At 41.5% G+C, this 17,440-nt stretch overlaps 1 protein-coding gene across 1 annotated transcript in view; it reads left to right on the forward strand.

The window, feature by feature from the left end:
* The window catches only part of galnt1 (UDP-N-acetyl-alpha-D-galactosamine:polypeptide N-acetylgalactosaminyltransferase 1), a 15,631-nt gene extending 247 nt beyond the window's left edge, over positions 1 to 15,384 (forward strand). Inside the window, exons 2-12 of the mRNA XM_034873528.1 lie at positions 7 to 219; positions 4,317 to 4,483; positions 5,063 to 5,190; positions 5,308 to 5,387; positions 6,223 to 6,393; positions 8,378 to 8,495; positions 8,796 to 8,976; positions 10,472 to 10,611; positions 10,781 to 10,879; positions 12,127 to 12,261; positions 13,158 to 15,384. Coding sequence (XP_034729419.1) covers positions 7 to 219; positions 4,317 to 4,483; positions 5,063 to 5,190; positions 5,308 to 5,387; positions 6,223 to 6,393; positions 8,378 to 8,495; positions 8,796 to 8,976; positions 10,472 to 10,611; positions 10,781 to 10,879; positions 12,127 to 12,261; positions 13,158 to 13,304 — 1,579 coding nt within the window. The 3' untranslated portion in view covers positions 13,305 to 15,384. The remainder of the gene's footprint in view (positions 1 to 6; positions 220 to 4,316; positions 4,484 to 5,062; positions 5,191 to 5,307; positions 5,388 to 6,222; positions 6,394 to 8,377; positions 8,496 to 8,795; positions 8,977 to 10,471; positions 10,612 to 10,780; positions 10,880 to 12,126; positions 12,262 to 13,157) is intronic.
* Positions 15,385 to 17,440: the final 2,056 nt, after the last annotated feature.

Raw genomic sequence — 17,440 nt, forward strand, 5'->3', positions numbered from 1 at the left:
TGTGTGTGTGTGTGTGTGTGTGTGTGTGTGTGTGTGTGTGTGTGTTACAGATGCCCTGATCAGGACGCGGGACGGGCCCGGCGAAGGGGGTAAGCCTGTGGTGATCCCTAAGGAGAACCAGGACAAGATGAAGGAGATGTTTAAGATCAACCAGTTCAACCTCATGGCCTCTGAGATGATTGCTCTCAATCGGTCACTGCCTGATGTCCGCCTGGAAGGGTGAGCAGCCTCCCTGCAGCTAATCATCTGTCCTGTCACTTACTCTTACTCCACTCATTAAGTTCCCGTCAAAACGGCTCTCACTGGCATCCACTGTTGGAAAAGCCACAAATAGACTGTATTTTGTGCTAACACAAACTTGTTTTTTCCGTTTTGTGCGTTTGATTTAGTCTTATGTGAAAGATGAACTCTGGTGTGGACTAAATAACTGAAACCACCTGAAAAAGAAGGTTCTCGGTACCAAGCAAACACTTTTTTTATACTGTTATACCAACTTCTGATTGTGAGCTGTACAGGAAGGGTTCCTATGACAAGTGAGCTGAATAAGCGATGTACATATTTATGTCAATCATTTTCAAACCATGATAACATGTATGCGTGTCAGCACGACTGTGGGATTTTTAGCTGATCAAGACAGTCAAAAACAATAAGCACCGTGGTGTGTTGTGCTTGTGTCTATGTGTACTGTGACGGTCTATTAGGTCCATTAAAAAGTTCTGTGGTGAACCCCCCTCCATAGTATTGTTGTGCAAGACACTCTTTTGCAGTCTATCAACTACTATTATGCTTTTTTAAAAGGTATTTCTTTCTGAGCTCTTTGTGACACCAGAGAAGATACATTTACACATAAGATGCATTAAAGTGCAGCAAGGCCAGTCACTGGATTATTATTTACCTAACTAAAATGCAGCAATATGTCATTTTTGTCACTTGGTCCATCTGGACCAAATGAACCAAACTACAGGAGTGAAAGTGGCAGTTTTGACTGTCAGTATTTTGGCATGTTTCTGGTAAGAACACAGACTCAATGTCTGCTTAGAATTAGTATGTAGCATGTCATTGGGGACACAGCAAGACAGGTATTTTATGTGGTGACCTAATGCTACATTTACAAGCGTTACTAAAAGGTCTACCCAACACAGTAATGACAGATTTTTTTAACAATCCCGCCTTTCTGGCTCACCTATCAAATCAAACTGCTTCACCATGACTAATAACCCATTGGTTCACTCTAAAGGTTAAACCCTCACCGGCCTGTTTCAAAAGAAAATACATGCTGTAATGCTGCCCTTTTTTATTTTGCTTCTGTAATACTAGGTTGTATGTTCAATTCACAAGTCCTTCTTCTCTATAATGAGGAGTTTAGTGTCACTTAAGTGTCTGTCAGTTCCAAGTTTCAGCGGCTGCAGGTTTTTCAGTCATTTGACAGGCAGAGAGGCAGTCAGACCAGCAGACAGGCATGCTCCGACCAACAGCTTGAGAAATATGTCTAGGTTAGTTCAAGCAGGTGGAAACAAGCTCGGCCTCCCTCCCCCCTCTGCCCCGTGGTGCGCTTCGGTAGAGGAACATTCATAGATCAGTAATAGAGGTTTTCAGAGCGATAGACAGAATGACTGACAGACACAATACTGACAGGCAGGGGCACATGCACACTAGACAGGTGGGAAAGACAGAGGACATTGATCCGTGAAATGGGTTTTAGTCTTTGAGCAAGAGTTGATTACTAGGTGTGTTTTCACTCAGCCTTCTCTCGTCTATCTGCTTTTCCAATTAGGAGATAAGACCGAGTCATTATCAAGCAAGGCAAAGAGTCCATATGTGCAGGCACGCATACGTTTGTGTGTGTGTGTGTGTGTGTGTGTGTGTGTGTGTGTGTGTGTGTGTGTGTGTGTGTTAACATGTTTATTAGAATGCTTAATTAGATGTTTGTGTGTGTGCGCCTGAGTTTAATGTCTCAAGAGTGATGCAGTTCAATCAGAACCAGTCTGCCCGCCCATTCTGACTATCCCCACAATCCACTGGCTGGAGAAACCGCATGAAACTCATGACCCTGCTTTGCTGTTGCCAGATTTTGCGCCACAAGTCGTTTGGGTGGAACACAGAGATCTTGTAATCCATCAGTTGCACTGTCAAGATCGTCTATGAGAAGTGGTCTTGGTCGATCTGTTTGTGTTTGTGAGAAAACGGAGTACACAGAAATAATGCACTGATGTGTAAAAGTTGAAAGACTTAAAGGGTGTTTCTGTTTTTACAATGAATCAGTTTGTGCGATCATCACCCTCTCATTCTGGTACAGAGTACAAGCACTCACATGCACACCACAGATTAAGAAGTGTGTGTGTGTGTGTGTGTGTGTGTGTGTGTGTGTGTGTGTGTGTGTGTGTGTGTGTGTGTGTGTGTGTGTGTGTGTGTGTGTGTGTGTTGGGGGCTACAGCTGCAGGATGGAGTATATTCTTCACCTTCTGTCTTCCGTCGCCATACATTTCTTCTTTCAGAATCAGCAGCAGAGAGAGAGAGAGGAAGCGTTCCAGCGCTCTGGATAATTACAAGGAGGGAGGGAGTTATGATTAGAGATCATATTCCATCTGGCTATTGTGAGGGTTGAATCTGTCAGAGGAAGGAAGTCACAAGCTGCTTTCAGTTTTGTCATGAATAGATGATAGATGTTTCAGCAGCTTACTAAGCGTCTTTTGACAAAAACACTTGACTCTGAGACAGTTTTAAGTCAGACAGCTTGCATGCAGGTATCATGGCAGGCTGTAGTGTTTCTTGACCTACAGAGGTTTGCCTACAAATTATTCTCTAGCAAAACGGATATGTGCTGGTTTTTTTCAAGGTTGGATAGTCATATTTAACATTTTTTGGAATTGTATTAGTCCATATATATGATTATTATTACCAATGAATAAAGTATGATTGCTGATGTGTGCCTGATGGAAAGGTGGAAACGATTTGACAAACTTCTGGAAAGCTTTGGTAAAACTGCAATGCACTTTCTTTGTGACACGTGGTTATTTAGAGATGTCTTTTATTCTTTTATACGTATATCTTGCAGTGGAGTATCACTGAAATAAAACTATCATAAATGTAATCATTTTTTAAAGAAAGATTGTCTTTCTTGCAACCCCAAAATTGCAAAATTGGCCAAGTAATGAGTGTTTAGAAGCTGTGATATAAATACAATCTTCTGTTACTGTATATAGTGTATCATAAAAATGATCGATATCATAAAATACAGCAGTACATTTTCTGGAAATTCACTCAAGGATCCTTTTATAGATTAAAATAAAAAACGGATTGGAAATGTGTGATGCTTTACCTCAAAACAGTGATACGTTTTTTTTTATAAAACAAATGCAACTGCTGTAAAAGTTCACTATGTTGGACTAGCTTCGAGCAGGTGTCAAATCATTGCAAGCTGATTTTCATACTAAAAGGAAATAATCATTAATCAATGGCTGCCTGTGAGATACGAAACCAATCTTAAATCCACAACTATGCTTCGGAAGTGGTCAGGTGTAATTTAAACACAAAGGTAAATAAGCAAACCAACCAGGATGACCACTGAAGTATTTCAGGGAATACTTGAACTGGAGAGCTATTTATACTATGTAGAAACTAAGTATGTGGCACTCATGTCCATCTTCTCTTGTCTCCACTTGTGACTGCTGTGCTCTCTCTTCCCTGTGTGTGCGTGTGTGTGCGTGCGTGTGCGCGCGCGCTACACTGCTATGATAATGATTCATACTCTAATTAGCATCACTAATCACTAAATGGTCATCATGCTGACCCACTACTTCTTTGTGTCTGTCTAATTTGGAGATTACGCTCTGCTGCTCGCTCATTATTCACCATCACTTTTCAGTGTTTGAAGTCAATAAAAATATGATTTTTCACGAGGTCATAAACAATTATCTGATTAATGCAGCCATTTCATGACTGACTAATGCGGTTTAGTTGATGTTTAAGTTCTAGCTATTTCCTTCTTGTTTAGCTCTCTCTCGTGTGAACTCACTTTAGCTGCAGCTCTCTGTAGCAGTCTCTTACAATCAGACAGAGGCTGGACTGTGATGTCTCTACTAGAGTGTGTTTCTTTTTTCTCGCTCTGTCTCTGTCATTTCAGTTTTCAGCCTACAACTTCACTTTTTTTCACATGTGGTTGTCTTTGTGTAACCACGTCAGTGTGTTGTCTCTTCTCTGAAATGATTTGAAATTTGCTGGGTATGCATATTTGTAGTTGAATGAAGTATCTTTCTATCATTCATATCTATTAATTTTTTTTAAATTGATGAGTCAGTTTTGCTTTCTTTTTATAGGTGCAAAAACAAGTTATACCCAGATAATCTTCCTCGTACCAGTGTGGTGATTGTATTTCACAATGAGGCGTGGAGCACACTGCTGCGAACCGTCCACTCCGTCATCGACCGCTCTCCACACACACTGCTGGAGGAGATTGTCCTAGTGGACGATGCTAGCGAGAGAGGTACACACACACTCACACACACACATACTCATACTCACTCACTGCATAATTCCTTCAGTGCTTGTGCCTCTTGTTTGAGGCTTAGCCTATTTTTTTAGACCAACTGTATGATTTTGCAGGGTTTGTGTGTGTAGCTGTGTTTTTGCGTAAGTGTGTCTGTGTTGCCCAACAGCCAGTCAGCATATATGGCCTGTGTGGGCAACTCCGCCCTGTGCAATACTGTTAATCCCTGTTTGGGGGAGATTAGGTCTTTAATTCGCCAGCCGCGGGATTACACTCTGTTATTACCCTCAATTCCCCCCCCCCCATCCACCACCACACAGCACCATTTCACCCTATGGGACCTTCAGTTGTATGGTGCATATCGGGGGGGGTTGTTACTCTGCAGGTAGAAGGCATGCCAAGGCACATTCACACAAGCACTCACTTACTTTTGATCTCTGTTACTACAAAAGGAATAGTTGGGAGGAGTGGCTCCTAATCCAGCTTTTGTTGTGTGTGTTTTTGTCTGTGTGCCTTTGTGTGTTTGTTGGATTCTTTTATTGCATATGTGTGTTTATGTTTGTTTTTACGTTTAAGATTTCCTAAAGCGCCCGTTGGAGCAGTATGTCAAAAGGCTTGAAATCCCTGTCAGAGTGGTCAGAATGGAGCAGCGGTCTGGACTTATTCGTGCTCGCCTCAAGGGAGCGTCTATCTCCACTGGCCAGGTGTGTGTGCCTGTGCACATACGTGACATCCACTACCCGCTGACCTGCTCACCATATGGTCTGTGCAATGTTTGGTTTGTCTAAGGTTTTCTTACCTTGTTTTCTAATGGTTTCTAGGTCATCACCTTTCTGGATGCTCATTGTGAATGCACAACAGGGTGGCTAGAGCCTCTGCTCGCCCGCATCAAGCAAGACAAGTAAGACACACACACACACACACACACACACATATATATATATACACAGACAATGGCAAGCAAAAAAAAAAAAAAATAATAAACTATTGTTGAGCCTGCATGTGGCTTGCTCTTGTGTTTATTTGATGCTTAATTACTTATTCTTTGTTTACTGCTTCCCGCAATCAGGTGCTCAAATGTGCACATACACACACTAGGGCCGCACGATATGAGGAAAATATGCCATATGCAATAAGGTTATTGAATATCGCAATAATGATATTTCTTGCAATAAAAAAACAGATATTAAAGTGTACTCTGTTCTGTATGGAGCTAGAATCTTTTTTCTTCTTCTTGCGTGTAATAAAGAAACGATTCTAGCTCCATAGTTCTGCAACTTTCAGTATTCTGCTAAAATACAACAAAATGCTTGTTGAATTTAAAACAAACAAAAGGAAATATTTTCCAAAATTATATATTGAAAAAATTTAACATTGAATTTAAAAAAAATTGTAAAAAAATTTAAACTGTAATTTTTTACTGATGTTTTCCTTCAATAACTCTTAAATCTGTGTGTCTATCGCGATATGTTGCAGCCTTTCGCAATGTGTATATTGCGCCAGTTGTTATTGTGATATTGATGATAAAAAAACGATATATTGTGCAGTCCTAACACACACACATACACACACAGACACACACACACAGCATGGTCTATTGTTTAAATGCGTTTGGTTCTGGAGGCGCAACACATTGCAGATGAGCACTTAGTCGTGATTGATGACCACCTAAGGTTATGAAGAGCAGGCTGATGAATGTGTGTGTGGTGGTGCGTTTTTGTGTCTGTTTGCTGTAGGAGAACGGTAGTGTGCCCCATCATTGACGTGATCAGCGATGATACTTTTGAGTACATGGCAGGATCCGACATGACTTACGGGGGCTTCAACTGGAAGCTCAACTTCCGCTGGTACCCTGTACCCCAGAGAGAGATGGACCGCCGCAAAGGAGACCGCACGCTACCTGTCAGGTGGGTGATAGAGAGGGAAGATCGAGGCCTTTTTTAAGTATCTTTCAGCTAGTTGTTTAATCCCTACAGGCTCCAGGGCTGCTGTTATGCAGCTGAACCACACCCCTCTCTCTTGGGTCAAGGTAAAAGAGAATGTGCCTACGGGGATATAATGGAAGCATTGGTAAAATACCACATGATCATACACAGTAACTCTGTCATTCAGCTGTTCAAAAACACTTATAGCCGGTGAGCTTTAGCGTTGCCGATAGGCATTCACTATTAATGTGCACAGAGTAATGGTACTTCAACATTTCACTTACCACAGTTAATAATCATAAAATGTTCTCAAGGCAAGAAATACTGAAAGAATAGATTGAACTTGTCTGTGTAGCTTTAGTCAAGATTTTTTGTCCCTTGTATCATTTCTCATGGCTCGGGCCTTGGGACTAAAATCAAGAGCTTATTTCTGCCTGTCTATCATCTCTTCTTCCTGCTCTTGTTTCTATGCACGCTTGACGCCATTATTCAAGGTCCCACACATAATATATCTTATGTAACACTCTGTGCCCCTGTTTTTAGTTGTTTTTCACAGCTGTGCGTGACAAAGTTTTCCTCAGGGTGTCTTGTAACAAAATTGTTGTAGGGTCATAGTAGGAAAGTAAGAAGTACTTTAGAGTAATGACATGACTTACATAAATAAACCCTGTCCTGTTACGAAGTAGTTCTTTATTATGTGAAGTTTAAAAATCTAAAGCACATAAACAAGTTTTCAGAGTGAAGCCTATGTGTAGGTTTCAGTTGAGCTCCAATGTAGTTCACACAGGGTAGAATGTGCTAGTGGGAAATTAGTAGATAGCGTGACACTGATGTGAATTCAACTTCTCATAACTGTATTTGGTATTAAATGGCTACTAATATTACTATCTTGAGAGTTTTTCTACATTAGCCGTGCCTAGCAAGCTGCAGGCCTGCTGCTGTCACACACTGAGAAGCCGCAGAGAGTGCCTCCACATGAGGAAACCTCAGCCGCTAAACTGGTTGTTAGGAGCTCATCTACCTTGTAATTAACAGTACTGTGCAAAAGTCCAGGGTCACTAAGAAAGTTACACTTTACAGCTAAACACCAAGGGCCAAATAAGACTTATGGAAAAAACTCTGAACATTTTAAATGACCTTGTTTCTATTAGATGCTGTACTTCCTTCATACAAAGAGCTGAGATAATTTACCACAGGATGACCTGGGGAAAAAACATTTTAAATTTTAGTACAAAATATAGCCTTGTATTTACAGTTGTTGCTTGTTTTTATTATAGTAGCATTTGTGTTTATTTAAATGTCACAATGTGTTTTAGGGCCTAAACCTTAGGCAATAAACACTTTTTATGCAACTCATTGTAAGTGATAGGCACTTACTGTTGATGAATAGTTTTGCACTGGAATTTACATCTCAGTAGGTTTATAGTAGGTTTGGTTTGTTTGACTTTGATGTTTTTGGTCTTTGAGTGAAACATTGATTTAATTCCTAGCTGAAGAGTTAAGAGAGCTTTGATCTGTTTACAGTAAAAAGATAAGCACACATATCTATTAATAACATTGGCAACATGTGTGTGTGTGTTGTTCAACTAGCTAATATTTGTGTGCTTATTATTTTCCGCTCTTGTATGCAAGGTATTGTGTGTCGTTGAGTGAGCTTGGACGTTAAGTGAAAGCAGAAACAGGCAGTAAAGAAAATAAGCCTGATCTACAAAAGAGGAAACCATTCTGTGAGGGGGAGAAACAGGGCCCGGGCCTTGAGGCTATTTAACACTGACACACAACAGAGAAGGGAAAAGAAAAACGGAATGGAAAAAAAACCCAGCAAAACAGCGAATAACAGGGGGTGAAACATAAATCTTTTATGGGATCTATAGATACTATGTGACATTTAGAAAGCAGGCCTACAGTGAATTAAGTGCCACTAACCTTATTCCTTTTTTTCCCCTACTGTCCTGCCTCTCTCCAGGACTCCCACCATGGCAGGCGGCTTGTTCTCCATAGACAGAGATTATTTTCAGGAGATCGGCACATATGACGCAGGCATGGACATCTGGGGTGGAGAAAACCTGGAAATCTCTTTTAGAGTGAGTAACCACACCCGCAGCCAACTGACATGACTGTGTTCTTCCATGCACTTAATGTCTGCTCAAGTTCCGAAACACACACATGCACATTACACTTATGAGTTTGACTTTTCTGACTGAATTGTTGACTTGACTAATAGTTTGTAGGCGTCATCCTGACTGGCGCTCAAGCGTATTCAGACTGGCACAACACAGACAGGACCAAACTGCATCATGCATCTCCCAACAGAGGTCTTACAGTATGTTTATTATACACAGTATACTGTATTTGTGTGTTGATGCCAGTTATGTTGTTTACAGATATGGCAGTGCGGTGGGACTCTAGAGATTGTCACATGCTCTCATGTGGGCCACGTGTTCAGAAAGGCAACACCCTACACTTTTCCTGGAGGAACGGGACAGATCATCAACAAAAACAACCGACGACTGGCAGAAGTCTGGATGGATGAATTTAAAAACTTCTTCTACATCATCTCTCCTGGTGAGCATGTGTGCCTGTGTGCATGCAAGGATGCCTGAATTTGTGTGTATTTGCGCTCATGCAAGTATGTATGGGCTCATGTGTGACGTTTAATCTCTGTGGCAGTGATCTATCCATTAACCAGGTAACGGTGCGGGTTGGGGGGCAGCAAGTAATTTCACGCTACAAGGCATATATTGACTTACACACACACACACAAGCACAGACAAGAAAAAGTCACCAAATAGAGATGATTTTTAGATATAAATCACCTTTTAGAACTGGCTTGGAACTGAAAAACTCAATTACTCAATTTTTGTTAAGAACCCTGCAGATTCTAAACAAGGAGAACTGTTCTGTTATTGTCAAAAACATGCCAATGTTCATAATAGATGTGGAAAAGGTTTCATATAATGAGGCGAATCTATGAAAAATAAATTCCTGTGAGCAAAAACCTCAGATTTCCCCACTGTTCTTAACGCTCTGGTTTCAACAGTTGTTTTCTACTCTCAGCTCAGTATGACGTCAAAACAAGGTGGATTCCTAAATATGGTCATTTTCCCTAGGCACGCTACTGCTGTGTTTACATTACATGCACTTCTACATGTAGCTACATGCTAATGTCAGGGAAGCATTATTATGGATCCCACGTAACGTCTACGCGAGTCCCGCTTCGCAAAGCAGTTTGATTGGTTGGGCTTTGGCATTGACCTCGAGTGGTTAAGGTATTATACCCAGTTGGTCAGGGGATAGAAAATGAGCAAATCGGGTTATGTTACATCTCACATTACTGCTGGAACATGCCCAGTTGTGTAGTTTTTGGTTTAGAAGCCTTTACTGGTGGTTTTTCACAGTATAAAGGATCGCTATATACTTTGTTGCAGTCACTGCTCTGTTAATAGCTCTCTCAAAAGCTAGACTGACCCCACACGTCCTATTATTACAACATAGCACATGGGATTCCGGGATAATCTGGCACTGTTTCTCCTAAAAACTAGTTATTCTTTTGGAATCTTTTGTAAAAGTCATGAATCCAAGCTGACAGCTGCTGCCCTCTGCTAAGGAGTAAGCTCCACCCAGTCTTGAGAGACTTCATATTCAAGTGTCATCTTTTTTAGGTTCTTGGCCCTATGTGAGCTGTGCAGTTCAATGAAATTGGGTCTACATAGCTCAAATCACTGTGTGGCCTCATTTTACTTTAACAATGACACACTTTAAATCATGCTTAAATGGAAAAAAGGAATTTAACAGCCATTCCAACTCAAGACTGTATGAATGTAGTTTGGTATCATAGTTACTGACGTGTGTGTGTGTGTGTGTGTGTGTGTGTGTGTGTGTGTGTGTGTGTGTGTGTGTGTGTGTGTGTGTGTGTGTGTGTGTGTGTGTGTGTGTGTGTGTGTGTGTGTGTGTGTGTGTGTGTGTGTGTGTGTGTGTGTGTGTGTGTGTGTGTGTGTGTGTGTGTGTGTGTGTGTGTGTGTGTGTGTGTGTGTGTGTGTGTGTGTGTGTGTCCGTCCAGGTGTGACCAAAGTGGACTACGGTGACATCACATCTCGCACGGCTCTAAGACAAAAGCTTCATTGTAAACCCTTCAGTTGGTACTTGGAGAACGTCTACCCTGACTCTCAGATCCCCAGACACTATTACTCACTGGGAGAGGTATACTCATTGACTCACACAAACATACACTACCTGATTAACAACATTTTAGATACTGTAATTCACTGTAACACAGACAGACACAGATGCATTTGTGATGCACCGCCTTTACGCTGAAATCAAGCAGACACAATGAATCTGAATCGGTTACTGTGTGTATTCCGCTCAGATCCGTAACGTGGAAACCAACCAGTGCCTGGACAACATGGCCAGGAAGGAGAATGAGAAAGTTGGCATTTTCAACTGCCACGGCATGGGAGGCAACCAGGTATTTAAGGAAGAAAAAAAAAAAACATAAAGTGACAAAAACTGTCTAGGGATGCCACAGCTGTGTCAGGCCGCTCCAGATTTCCGGTCAAGATTTTCCCACATGGCCCATTTTGGCAGCAGGCGGGTTTAGACAGGAGGCCTGTGAGAGCTAATGTGGGATTATGGAGTACTGAGCTATTGCTCCAAGCCATCCGGTCCTTAAACAACCGGCGTGAGAGCTGTGTCCGTATTCTTGAAAGAAAGTCAAGTCTATTTTTTTAAGTGTGTTGGCCTCCACCGGGATTATCCCTAGTCACTGATTCTGTTTGTGATTTCTCATGGACAGGATCTCAAATGTGAATGTAAAAGACTGGTCTTACATAGAGCTTTTCTAGTCTCAACTACTGCTCAAAACACTTTTACATAACCATTTATTCCAACCATACAAATGTGTTCATAACCACACATTCATACACTGTGGCCGAGGCTGCTGTACAAGGTGCCACCTGCTCATCAGATAGGCACTCACACACATTTACACTCCGATGGCGCAGCATCGGGGGCAACTCGGGGTTCAATGTCTTCGACATGGGACAGCAGGGCCAGGGTTAGAACCACCAACTTTCTGATTGGCAGGCAACCGCTCTACCACGGAACCACAGCCGCTCAAGCCGGATGGACAAGAGTGCCCGGTTTAGCGACCTCAGAATTGCTTGACTGCTATTTGCAGATTAAGTGGTTCTGTTGGCTTCATCAGGCCGTGACCTTCAGCACGCACTGGGGCAATTTGCAGCCGAGTGTAAAGTGTGGGGGGGGGGTGAAAGTCAGCACATTCATAACCATGGTTCTCTGCCAGAAAATGCTGAAAAGGTCCCTTTTGGGTTGGCAGTAAGTTGCTGCCCCAGGTCAAGAATCTCGCGGCCTGAAATGGAGCGTAAGACTGTTGTGTTGAAGAAGGAGCTGAGCCGCGAAGCAAAGTTCTTGATTTACCAGTCAAGTTATGTCCCAACCCTCACCTATGGTCATGAGCTTTAGGTAGTGACCAAAGTAATGAGATTGTGGATATAAGCATCTAAAAAGTGTTTGCTCCACAGGGTGACTGGGCTCAAACTTAGGAGCTCAGACATCCAGAGTAGAGCTGTTACCCCTGACTGCAAACACTGTTGGCCACAGAGACATTATGATCATTCCTGGCAGGATTCATGTAGGAGGGAAAAAAGATGGAAAAGTCTTTTAAAATTCAGAATCTGTTTGTTTTACGTGCAGGTTTTTTCTTACACGGCCAATAAGGAGATCAGAACAGACGACTTGTGTCTAGATGTGTCCAAGCTAAATGGACCCGTCATGATGCTCAAGTGCCATCACCTCAAAGGCAATCAGCTCTGGGAGTACGACCCTGTGGTGAGTGGAAGAAGTGATGAAAATGTACATGTTGGGGTGTATGTGTGTACATGATAAATGCACAGATTTACTGGTACATGGTAAATGTTCACATATTAACATAGACAGAGGGTTCTCATGCAGGTCATGTAAGGTTCAAATAATGAAGTTGTCCTATACACCAGAAAAACCTGGAAGGTTATATATTCCAGAGACACGTAATTTTTGTTTTTTTCTGTTTTAAATGTGGCAACATAGTAAAGCACAACAAGGATTCTGATCTTCACCTTAATTGTATGAAGAAGAAAAAAAGACACCTTCCACTGCAGTTTACTGTAAACGGGGTCCTTTCACACAGCCCTGAAAATACATCCCATAATATGAAAGGAAAAGAAGAGTTGGGAAAAACTACAAATGAGGTGCTGAATATGCACCAAAACGTCCATTAGCTATGTAAAGAAACTATGTTCAGATGTGCAAACTACAATGTTTGCATTGGATATGTAAATTTCTTTTAAAATCATGTGTTCACCTTCATTTCTGTATTTATTAATAGTTTTTAAATACATGTTTTTTTTAAAGAAACACAGTGTATTCCCAATACACATAGAGTATGATAACACATTCAAGGCCAGCTGTCATTTCAGTTAGTGGGATATTTATTGTTTTCAGTTTTAGAGTGATATATATCCAAATGACACATTACGCAACTCAACCACAGCATGCCTCACTCTGAGAGCTGAGCCACAACTAAATTGAATCTCAAAATTAAAGTATAACGTTGTTTTTGGTATATTAAAAATATAATCTACAGCCATTGGAATATATATTTATTTACCTTCCCTGAATTTATGTCAACCAGTCAAAAGCCGGATTTGCACCCCCTCACACTCTTTCTGTGTTTCCCCATTGGACAGAAGCTGACCCTGATCCACGTCAACAGCAACCAGTGTCTGGACAAGGCCAGCGAGGAGGACAGCCAGGTGCCCAGTGTCAAAGACTGCTCACACACACGTTCCCAACAGTGGCTACTCCGCAACGTCACACTACCAGAGGTCTTCTGACCACACTCTGCACACTCCCAAACACACATACTCACACACACAGCGGCCCAGAGTAAGCAATCAGGGTGACAGACGTGTTTATTAAAAGTGGGCACAAGGAAAGGAGAGACTTCCCAAGAGGGGATTCGGAAAGAGAGGAGGATGGATTGGACGGTACTACCTCTGCCAGAGATAAGAGGGAGGAGTGTGTTTGACCTTCATCAGAGTGACAGAAGAGGAAAGACTCCCTCTAAGACACGATGGCTGTGGTTTTACGTTGTTTTAAAGAGATTTTAACTGCAGAGAGTGACTCACTCACTGGGCTCAAATTATGAGACTGGCCAGTGGAGTCAAGGTTTGCACTCGCAGCTTCCCTGGACAAAACAGTCCACCCCTCAACTCATCAGTTAACGTTTACTCACTGCCTTTTATGAGCGTGTGTGCACTTACGTGTGTGCGTGTGTGTGTGTGTGCATGCGTGCGTGTGTACTCCTGAGATGAATGTATGCTTTGAGAAGGGGGCTGAATTCCTTGTTTTCCTTTTTTTTTTAATTTAATTTTGTAATGAATTTTAAAAAATGAACTCTGATGAAGAAGGGTGCGTGCGTGCGTGCGTGCGTGCGTGCGTGCGTGCGTGCGTGTGTGTGTGTGTGTGTGTGTGTGTGTGTCAGAGCCCCTCCTACAGTCCTGCAGCAGTGTATGTCTCCCTCTGGTGTTTATCCTCGGCATCTCATCCTACAGATAATCCTCTGCTGAGGAATTTTGAAGGGCCTGCACCTTTTAATAAAAAAACAAAAAATACAAGAGGACCAAGCACGAGCACCCGACGTCTGCCATCCGCAGAAATGTAGAGATAGAGAAATATGATGTTTGTGATATCTTGAGATTTCTATGTCAAGTTTTTACATGGCTTTGTTCTTACTGTGAGAGTGCAACAGAGCAGTAACCCTAGTCTGTCTGTCCGTCTCTGTTGTCTTTAAAGATGTTTAACATAGAGCTTACAGACACACACACACACACACACACACACACACACACACAAACACACAGGATTCTACATATGTAACTAATATTCACTGCCTAATGTAGTGTTAAACTATAGGGAACTCCCCCATAAGGCACTACGTAGTCACACACACATCCTGTATACATATATGAAAAGGACGCACTAGCCTGATACTTTAATCCATATTGTCATATCTTCTTAAAATAGACTCTTAAAAATACACTCCAAGGGCTTCTTTCCTTCAGTGGAGTGTGTGGACAGATGTGTGTGTGTGTGCGAGCATGTGTCTTCAGTACTAATCCCCAGTCCATCAGCTCCCTGTTTACTAGGACAAACGGCTCCCAGGTTCCTAGCGGTTGGACAAACAGAGCCTGTAGCGTAGGCTGACGTCAGATCAGCACATACCTGCGTCGTTGTACAAAAGAGCAAAAGCTGCTTTTATTTTCTAAACATAGCTGAGTGTCTGCACTCTCCTAAGGACATATCTACAGTAGGAAAGGAAGCCTGGAAAGCTGTTAAAAAATCAAAGAAACGTCACTGAGGTGAGTAAGGAGACTTTATCAGACACAGAATAATAATTGTAGAGAGCTGAAGGGAGTGAGGAGATGAACTGTGGATTACAACGAGCGCAGCAGCAGCAGACATATCTTAATCCAGAACTACATATCTCACTTTGCAAGCTCACCCGCAGTATTTCATTATTCATATCTCAATGTGTCATTTTCATTTCAACCATCATGCTTTCTTTATTCAGTTTTTTGTATCACTGCTGCCATTCAGAGCAGGAGAGATGATTGCATAAAGGTTGTCACCATTTGGGCTTCCTCCAGTGGAGAAGGTGTTTACACGGAGGACACTGGCTCATCTTTGTTTTGGACAAGATAGTCACAGGAGGCCGTTGACGGATTTCATGTCAGAGCATGTGACTGCGTAGGGAAGATATGAATGTTTTTTGATTGTGAGAAAGAGGGAGTGTAACAATTGTTCAGAATTTGGTGGGGGGGGGGGTTGAGGGTTTGAAGTTTACTGACATGTCTAGGCTTCCACGCTGAGCTGATCCAAATGTAGAAAATAAAGGTGAAAAAGTTTACAGAACAATACGAGCAAAATACTTTTTTTTGTCTGTACACACACTCGTAAAACACACTTTCTCTGTTCACAAAAATGAATTAAGCTGTTCTTACAAATAAACAAAAGTTAAAGTGCTCATATTATTCTCATTTCCAAGTACATAACTCAATTTAGAGGTTGTACCAGAATAGGTTTAAATGGTTTCATTTTCAAAAAACACCATATTTTTGTTGTACTGCACATAGCGCCAACTCTTCTTTTCACCCTGTGTGCTGAGCTCTCTGATCTAGCTACAGATTGAGGCATCACACTGTTCCATCTTTGTTGGGAGTTGCACATGGGCAGTAGCTAGGTAAGGACTACTAGCCAGTCAGAAGCAGAGCATGAGAGTGTGCCATGCTTTCTAAACATAAGCATTGTATGGTGTGTAACAAAGTGATGCACGTTTGTCACGGAAATAAAGGCTGGACTACAATAGAGCTTTTTGGAGACGTTTGTGGACAGTGTTTTCTGTTGGAGATGGTAAGTCCCTTTTGGGTGGACTTTGGGCTTTTTCACTTTGGACACTTATAACATGCACAAAAAACACAATAATGAAATGGGGAAAAGCTAAAAAGAATAATATGAGCACTTTATATTTGCATTCAGTGTTTCTCATCAAACGTAACTGTGTGTATCCTTGGGGCCTGACACATGACTTGAATCAATTTCCTTTCTCATAATCAATTATTTGAAAATGTACTATTTTAAAACATTGTGCATTGTTAACATCCATGTTTCCTTGCTTGCAATCATCTTCTTCACTGCCCAGTTCACATTGCTATGTTTCTTGATGGCAGCCAGCAACTGTCAATCATGGAATATTGCAAAACTGTTGGCGAGAGCTATACTGCGGCAAGTGGTGTGCTTGTGCACATGCATACTTGTCCTGGTGCATGTGCAGTAAACAAAATATGGGGACCCACTTGTAAAAACTTCAGAAGAACTCAGTTTTTAACTGAAAGAAGAAGAGTGGGACTGCAACCACATCGTCATTGGGTGAGACCACCTGTTTCCCATGTTACCCATGGGTGTGAAAACATCATAATCTCAAGTGGTGTAGATAATAGGACTCTTCTGTATTTTTTTTTAATAAACATGAAGTGAAGGTAATGGAGCTGGGCAGGAGACTCACTGCATGTTTTGTGGAGAGTGGATTATTCAGACTCCTTGATCTGTTGAATTATGCATGTGTCTGGATTAGACCCACCAAGAGTCATCAGGAAGACCTACAGGACAACAGTGTTTTGCATACACATTTTTAAGAAAGATGCTGATTCTCTGCTTTTTTTGTGTGAAAGTATCTCCTGTATAGTGAATTAGACAATGGGATGTTGTTTTATATTCTAGTTGAAATGTCTCCAGAAAGGCCAAAAGGGGTATATCAGTGTCCAAAAGTCAATCTGCAGCATTTCTGTGCTTCTTCCTGGTCCTCGAAGATTAATGTGCTCTCTGCAGATCCAAGAACAGTCTTCTTCAGGAAGAAACCGCATCCTGTTCACTTTGTGTAAATGACATAAGTGATTCTGCCGTTAAGGAGATTTCAAGCTGCGTGAGCTAAGGAAGACTCCGCTTTGGTTTATGGGCTGCAGACTTCAGAAGAATTCTGTGGAGTCTTTGATCTGTAGAAATGGATCAAAGCCGAATCATACTGCAGCCCGGTGGGAAACACAGAATATTGAAGCATTTTCAGAGGAACAGACTGAATTTGAAAACATAGACGTGTGTCCATCTAATTTAGTTGTTTTAATATTTAATTTATCCTTGTTTGTCAAATCAGACTAATATTTGATTATTAAAACGCTACGCTAACTCAGAGTCATCTTGAGTGGAACTGGGTCATATGTTGCTCTTTTTGGTCAGAACGGTTGAATGTTTTTGGACAAAGAAATTAATTTATGAATTAATAAATTGTGGATAATGATACGACAGATTATTACAATAAGCAGTGGTTATTGCTTTGACAGAACAAGTTTGTGTTTGCTGTTCATAAAGAGATTTTCTCATGTTTGAGAAGCGGCTACATTACCACCAGATTTTA

The sequence above is a fragment of the Etheostoma cragini genome, chromosome 6, assembly GCF_013103735.1.
Source record: "Etheostoma cragini isolate CJK2018 chromosome 6, CSU_Ecrag_1.0, whole genome shotgun sequence".
In the NCBI taxonomy this organism is placed as follows: domain Eukaryota; kingdom Metazoa; phylum Chordata; class Actinopteri; order Perciformes; family Percidae; genus Etheostoma; species Etheostoma cragini.